The following is an 8,038-nucleotide window of genomic DNA, read 5'->3' as shown; positions in this document are numbered from 1 at the left end:
GAACATCTGCCCAGAGAAACAAAGTTTTTTTTCATGGGGTTCTCGTGTTTCCATGCACTATGCAGATGTTTGACCAGGTTTGATGTTTCTGGCTCACTCCAGCTCAGGGAAATGTGATGCAGCTAAAGAAACGAACGATCATAATAAACCAGCACAGCACATTTGCATCTATAACCACAAAAATAAAAAGTTAAATTTCACACAAAGAAATTAGCAGTGCACACCACCAGATTCTCCCTCCGTGTTGCTCTCACAGCACACCGTGTGCGAGCTGCTGAAGCATTTAGACGGTGAATCGGAGAAGCCCAAACAAACCTGACACTTTGTCGCTCCGTCAGCACACAAAAAACAGGTCGACGAGGATCAGACTCCAGGTTCAGAGAGCCAGAAGTCCGACCGACCAGAGGAAATGCTGCTGCATGTTGCACTTTTTATATAAAATGCTCATAGAGTTAAGATGTCATCACTGGTGTACAAATGTGTGTATATTGGTCTTAATGTAAGTATTGAGATGCATGAGTCTAATTTCAGGTTTATTCACATTTAAGAAGAATTTTTCATGTGGAAATCTTCCTACTTCTCAAATTGTCATTAACGCAGAAAAAAGGGGAAAAGAAACCTTGTCCTACCTTGAACTGAATGCAGTCTAGTCTGTGAGGTCAATCCTTTCAGCTCACCTTGCATACACAGTATTAATGACCGACTCTTTTCAGCTCCTCCCACTGACAAACCAAAAAAGGAGCATGCTGTGGTCAGTGTCCCTTTATATCTACAAATGCAATCTCTGCTTTTATTATAGGCTACTTACAGATGCAGCCATTCAGTTGCCTTTTCTTTTTGAAGGTGAGCCAGTTTCAGGCAGGGAACCTGCTGGCCCACATGTGAAGCAGCATCTGGAATGCTGGACAGCGTGGCGTTAGCTGCTGTGTTTGAGTTAAGTTAAATCAAGTCACCGTTTTGTTCTTTGATAAATCTCTGAACTTTCCATGTTTATATGCCAGCATCCAGGTTATTCTTCACCTGCAACCTTCTTTCCCCATGCAGGACATTAAAGTTAATTGTTCCGCCTATGGGTCCTTACAGGTTAAGCAAATGTTTAAGAGTCTTTAAGATCATTGTACATGAAAGTTTAGCTGAATACCCCACAACATCTTTAGGTTACTTGAAAGTGATTTTGTCAATCAGAATTTTACTGTAACCAAGCATTTCCACACTGTCTTTGCTCCAAGTCTTAACTTGTAGTCATGAGGCATTTAGGCCAACATAATTAGAGAATCTGGGTTGATTTGAAACCCTCTGAAGTGCATGTGTGACTAGCCAATGTAATTTGAGTGTTAGTCTGGTTTTGAGAAGCTTTAGTGTTAAGTTTTGGTCAAATCCATAGGCCTTAATATAAAGAGTCTGGCTTCTTTGACCTCAAACAGAAAAATACACTTTAGTTTCCTGGTGTTTAACTCACCAGTTGCAGATAAAGGGAGTTTTCATTGAGGCATTAGTGGTCATAGCATCTGATGTGAATGGTTCATGACAAAGGCAAAAGCTCAATGCTTGATACCGTTTAAGTTTCCAGTGAAGAACAAACTCTTAAACACTTTTCACATTTTATTAAAGGTCGCCATTAACCCTTTGATCCACCTGAAAAAGGAAATTTGTGTTAGTATCACTCAGGACTTTACACCCTGCTGCAGTGTGAATATTTACAGCATCTTAAACATGCTCATATGAGATCATGTGTAGCCAGTCAGATGAGCTTTACCACATTTGTAGAGTTTGTTCAGCTTCTTTATGTCAAGCGGGCTCAGACGGGTCCTCTGACCGATCTCCACGCCGCTCTCTTTGGGCTCCAAAGTTTTGCTTCCATCAATGCTGAAGTAAGCCCTACAAACAACTCGAGTTGAAGACATGAAGGGTACCATAACACAAACTAGTCAAGTCAGTTACTTTAGACCCGAAATGCGAGTAATTAATGAGTATGTGAGTAACTACTTACGGCCCATAGTGCATTATGGAACCGAAGTCATACGGCAGGTTGAGGGAGTCTCCATCTTTCACTTTGAAGTTGTCTTTTTTGTCTAAAAGAGAAACATTTAGAGAGTTTTTATATACACAGAACTCACATTTTGGGAACATAGACTCAAATACTGAAGTTTATTTGATTACATTGACAAAATTTGATTGTTTACATTAAAACTGCTTTGAAAAGTTCTTAAATTTGGACACAGCTTCCGTTTCCACAGTTAAAGACTTCGTTAGGAGAGGCCTTTACCTGGTATGATATTCTGCCAGTTAATGTTGACATAGCCCTCACGGTCCTGCCGTGTGTGCTCGTGATGCAGCCCTATGGCATGCAGAAGCTCGTGGGCAAGGTTCCCCACAGAGCAGGTGATTCCAAAATACACCGGCTGGGATCCTCCGCGGCATCCAACGAATGAAGCACACCTAAAGAACACAAGACATCTTCATTTCCTTTGTGTTGACCAACAGAGTGCCCGTACCCTACGAAAACAGGCAGCCTGGGCTAACGTCGGCAACCACAGCACAATTGCTAATATCTGCACTTCATTTAATTATGGGTGCCAATGCCGAAGGCATTAGACACGCAAGGAATTCCGGTAAAATGCATTGAAAAGCACTTAATGAGCCCATTTTGGCGCTCGTTGAGAAGCTTTAGTGTTCTAAAGGTTGCCTCTCCATTCCCATTATAAAGGGCCTAAAGTCAAATTCAGGTGAAAAATGATTTTAAAACTGCCATAGAAAAACAAGCGACACATAGCCAAATGAAAATTACACCGCTGGTTTCTGCCGTCTCTTGGGGTGCCGACGGTTCAAGAATTCGGATAAGACTTACTTTTCGAACAGCGACCGTTTGTCCGAGACAGTAGGCTACAGTCAAAATGATAGTCTAATTTTAAGAAGCCATAGTGTGTGCACGTTAGTTTGCTCTGTCTAACTGAGATGAGCCACAGCTGGTTTGTCTCCATAGTGACGCATTGGTCTAAGACTGCTTATGAGGGCAGAGCTTAGATTGATGCCCTGTTATAACAGCTTAATGTTATAAATCTGATCTGCTTTTTTCCTTTAAACTAATAGTGAGGGGAAGTTTGAAAATACCCACAATGCAATGGGGGAAAATGCATTGAAAAGCACTTACCGAGGCCATTTTGAAAATGCCGAAAAAGCTGCATTTTAAACAGGACCTTAATAAAAATGACATAAATGTCTTCTCCATTTTGGGACTCAGATGCACAAAATTCAATGGGGAAAAAAAAAAAAAAAAAAAAAAAAAAAAAAAGCACTTAATGAGCCAAAAACTGCCCTATTTTAGGCCTCAGACCTCAAAGTTTGTGTGACAGGAGACTCAACTTTAACTGAACTAAAGGGTTTGTTGATGGGGCAGGCTGTAGATTGGCACCCATAAATTACTTCAGAAATTTTCTAGTATTTGGCTTTACTCTAGTGATTTTGGGTGCTTGCAATCCTTTGGTCATATATCCATTTAAGATGGATAGTAGTCAACTGATTATGCAATGCATCAAGTTGGGCACAATACATCCCATGTGCTGAATTTAATCCACGTTTTAAAGTCATTCTGTAATTAAACCTCCAGGTCGTGTATACAGATGAGCACAAAATAGGTAGAATGTCTCACCCTTGGCCATCCTTGACGTCGATGTAGTTGAGCTCGCTTGTGTGCTGCTCAAAGCGGATGCATGTTGAACTCGATATCATCTTGAAGGCCTCCTTGACCTCAGACTGACGAGAGCCTGTTAGAGTGAAAACATGCAGCCGGTTTGTCTTCAGTACAGATGGTCAAACACACAGCCAGGTCCGAGACGCAATAACCCACCGATATCTGGACTGATTTCATAGTGTACGATGCCACCTGACCACAGCATTTTCACAGCGTTCCTGTCCTCCTGTGAATGGAAACATGCAATTAAGGCCATCTGCAAAATCTCTGCAAGCTTAATGATCTTTTTAGTTCAGTGCATCATGAAAACAATGAAAAGAATGACTCAAGTCTAAAAACTCAAGACCGTTTCATGGTGGTACATATTTTCTCATCATGCCACATAACTTTATCTTCCAGTTAAGGTGGAAACAGTTTCCTCAACTTACCGGCAATATAACATCTCCCTCACCAACCGTCACATTGCCTTGTAGCCCTGCGACAGAAAAAATAAAAATTGCATTAATCAAGTTCATTTTTTAAATGTAGATCTGCAAATATACGTTTTACCTGCCAAGGTTTCTGCACTCTCGTTTAAGACTGGCTGCTTAGAAGACACTGCCCCAAGAGAAAGTTAAAGACTTAAACTAGAGCCAAATAAAAGAGATTCGAAAATGTATTTAAGACCGACCACCACCAACCTGGGGCAATGCTAGTTTGATTCTGGGTGTTGTTTAATGAACTGGTGCTGACTAAAAGAAAAAAAAAAAAAAAAAAAAAAAGAAGTTAATTATTCATTAATGGGAAGTTATTCAACACATAAAACCTACTACACTTACCATTTGTCTCAGTTGTGTTTGGCTGCAGCACAGTAGTACAAGTCGTAGTAATATTACCTGCGGATATAAGAGTAATCCCTTATAAATTAGTGCCGGTGCAGCAGAGTTAAGACGTGCATGTAAACCCAGAGAGCACCAACCTGGGGCAGAGGTAGCAGCTGCTGCTGTTGGGCTGACGGGGACACCTGCAACTACAGACAAAGAAATGGTGACTAAGCATTGATGAGAACATGCGAAATACAAATCCCTGAATCTGTACCTGTTGCCATACAACAGAAAACCAGAGGCCACATTATACAACTCAGCAACATCATTATACTTTGGTTAAAACAAAAAAAAACAAGACTAAAAGACAAGACTGAGCAATCTCTGCTGTAGCTCTGACTTAAATGTGAAAACTCTGCCGGCATTAATCATCCAAACAGCTGAGATCACTTTCACTGATTATCACCTTCCAGCTCAAATCTGAAGATAATGAGGCACCATGTCACTTCATGTGTTCAGGGATGGGCTATCAGCTGAGGAAACTCAGGGCTTGTGTGCATTTCTCATGCAGCTTTTTTCCCTATTTGATAACATCTCAACCCAAGAAATCCTTTTGAAAAGACACCCACAGCGTCTCAGGAGCTGTTAAACATGGAGAGGTGTTGAAAAACAGTTCTTATAAGATTCTAAGGTCAACAAATGTAAACCGAAATTATAACAGAGGAATATATCTGAAAATTGAGCGCAGGCTGCTTTTCTCTGAGGGTTTCTGTAGTACTCCAGGATGGCCACTAGATGGAGTGCAGGTCTGCAGCCAGACTCTCTTGGAAACTTCTCGTTTAATTTATTTTTAGGCGTATTCTTTTGCCAGTTTCCCCTAATGTGCATAATAATGAAGATGATGAAGGCTGAATGAATGTCAGGGAGTCGATGAGGTAAAGTTAGATTTGGGTAATATTTCAATTACATTGGATTACTGCTTTGATTCATGCTGGATTCAGTAGACTTGTCTATTATGACCTTAATTTCTGCATTTCATGGTTCCATACAGAGTTAACACTTCCCACATGTGATAGAACACGTGTCCTGTCAATAATTAGCCCAATGAACAATTAACATATTCTTAAGATTTGATCTGTTAATCTCCTAATAATGGTCTTGAGTAGCTGTCAATTTATTTTGGTCTCCTACCTAAGCGGAACAAGCTGAAGAAAATCTATAGAGATATTTTTGTTTGACTACTAGTCCAGAACATAAAGATATTACACCAAGCACTGCATGTTGAACCACCCCCTATTTCATTTTGAAATGCCAATAAATGATCATGTCAAGTGATTTACTATGTATGTGCAAAAATAAATTAGTTTTATAAGACTCACAGCTCAGCCTTTTCTCCCTGTTTCCCTCCCTTCTTGACAGCCACCCTTCCATGGAGCCCATTTCTGATGAGGCTTGTGCCAGGTCTTTGCTGGATTTTCACTTTCAGATACAGTTCATCTGCTGTAGATCATTTTTTTGGCCTGACACTTAACTATTTTTTTTTTTACATGCGACAAACGACTGGAAATAAAGTGCCTAAAGATACAATTTAAAATAGATTAACATGTCTGTTATTTGTAGACACAACATCGGTTTACCCCTTGAGTTATGTCATGTTTTTTATGCTTGAATGATTCATAGGTAACACATTCCTCTGAAAATGTTCAGGTACAAGAACTGGACTGAAAATGAGAATTAAAAATAAGCTACTTTGTATTTGGGCACATTTGCCTTCCTGGTTGTAACAAGTTTGACGCGCAACTCGCACGATAATATTTGGTCCAAAGTTCAGCGTGAGCGAATTTTTAAGAAAAAAACATGATCACTGACTGAAAATCGTGTTGTTTATGGGCAGCTGAGTTTTCCCACAGACGCGTCATCATCCAGCATCATGAGAGTCATGTGATGTCCTGTCATGTGGTGCAGTCACTTCCTACTGATTCGGGTCAGAGCTGGTACACTCTGCTGTATCATGTCGTCTTAGTTCGGCTCCACAGACGGGATCCAACGCGGTAAACATGCTATTTCAGGAAAAACCCGCTCGCCGCGCGCCTCTGAAGCTGGCCCTGTGGCTCGTGGCGTGTCTCGGGTGCTTGTCGGTCCGATCCGGAGCGGCGGAGGACACCAGCCTGTGGTACCAGGACCTCTGCAGGTAACAAACACACCTCCTGGCAGGAACACCGCAGCTAATAACAGATGGGAGAACGTCAAAGCCCTTAACCGTTCATCCTTTTTTTTTTTTTTTACGTACACGTCGGTTAACTACACAAACCGATTCAGCAGCGTGTCAGTTGATGCTAAATTGCTTATTTCCAGACACGCTCCTCTGCTATCACGCGACCTTTGGCATTTACCTCCTGCTAAAATCAGCTCACAGACACTGTCAGCTCTTTGTTTCGGTTACAGTATCACTGTTTAGTCCCCAGCTGCTTCTGTCCAACGGTTACCGCTCCCACCGCTTCTGTCCAACGGTTACCGCTCCCACCGCTTCTGTTCAACGGTTACCGCTCCCACCGCTTCTGTCCAACGGTTACCGCTCCCACCGCTCCTGTCCAACGGTTACCGCTCACCGCTTCTGTCCAACAGTTACCGCTCCCACCGGTGTTAGCTAGCTAACTTAGATAGCTATCACGCGCAATGAAAGTTATTTTTCCCGTGTTGAAAAAGCGGGCTTTTAGACAAGTTTTTAAAGAGCTGACGTAAAAGATGAAGTGGATGAGGTCTCCGTCTGTGTCACGCGAGATTAAAGTTTTAGTTGACGGTTTGTTTTGATCAAGCTAGGAGTACAGCGGAGCTAACTGCTAATGTTACACAGAACTGTTATGTATGTACCGGTGCTGGTATGTTGTTGTTGACAGGGTCAGCGGTGTGGCAGTCACCTTAAAACAGTCATACAAGAGAGACGCAAATAATATGAATGTGAATAACAGCTAGATATCTATTTGATATAAGTGTATGTGTTGTTGAAACAGCGTTGCTCCTCTCTACACGAGCTCTGCGGCTTCTGTCTAAATATTGACTCAGCATTATTAACTCAGAAATGATAACCAGTTAAGTCACACTGGCTGAACAAAGTCTGTCAAAACAGGGGAATAAAATGCAAACATTTCCCCAGAGCAGGCTGTTTATAAACGTTAATGGTTCACAGGTAACTTTACTGAATTGTGACTGCATTCAGTGCTTATACAGATTGTTGTTTAGTGGAGATTATTCGGTATTCAGATCAACTCCATAAATAGAAGTAGTGACCTCACGCTGTGAAATTGAAACTAGAATAAAAGTAAGCACAGGGAAATGCACTGTCATATCATAAGTTAAAGTGCAATGCAGAATATATTTTATACTGTCATCTTATAGGAGTAATTACTTAATTGTTTATCTCTATTTCTTATTGCTAGATGAGTAAACTACAGTTGGAGGCTGAGTTCATTTATAGTCATGCTTAGCTTGCCTCCAGTTATTGTTTTCTTTACAAAACAATACTGTCCAAAAGTCCTGATTCTCC

The 8,038-nt window shown here is 41.1% G+C and overlaps 2 protein-coding genes across 4 annotated transcripts in view; one reads left to right on the top strand and one right to left on the bottom strand.

Annotated features, from left to right (window-relative positions):
• Positions 1-1,589: 1,589 nt before the first annotated feature.
• LOC142375642 (low choriolytic enzyme) lies at positions 1,590-6,406 on the bottom strand (the record flags this gene model as incomplete). The annotated part of the gene is made up of 12 exons (XM_075459788.1): positions 1,590-1,635; positions 1,757-1,878; positions 1,991-2,072; positions 2,267-2,439; positions 3,650-3,764; positions 3,848-3,917; positions 4,120-4,166; positions 4,241-4,288; positions 4,372-4,422; positions 4,510-4,566; positions 4,650-4,700; positions 6,364-6,406. Coding segments are annotated over 12 exons (876 nt in total), but the record flags the coding sequence as incomplete, so codon positions are not given.
• A 52-nt stretch (positions 6,407-6,458) lies between these two features.
• Positions 6,459-8,038, top strand: part of igf2r (insulin-like growth factor 2 receptor) — a 43,765-nt gene continuing 42,185 nt past the window's right edge. For all 3 annotated transcript variants that reach the window (XM_075459476.1, XM_075459475.1, XM_075459474.1), the window contains exon 1: positions 6,459-6,685. In XM_075459476.1, coding sequence (XP_075315591.1) covers positions 6,552-6,685 — 134 coding nt within the window. In that variant the 5' untranslated portion in view covers positions 6,459-6,551. The remainder of the gene's footprint in view (positions 6,686-8,038) is intronic.

This window comes from Odontesthes bonariensis, chromosome 24 (assembly GCF_027942865.1).
Source record: "Odontesthes bonariensis isolate fOdoBon6 chromosome 24, fOdoBon6.hap1, whole genome shotgun sequence".
Lineage (NCBI taxonomy): Eukaryota > Metazoa > Chordata > Actinopteri > Atheriniformes > Atherinopsidae > Odontesthes > Odontesthes bonariensis.
Note: the sequence above shows the minus strand (reverse complement) of the source record. Positions and strands in the feature narration are given on the sequence as shown.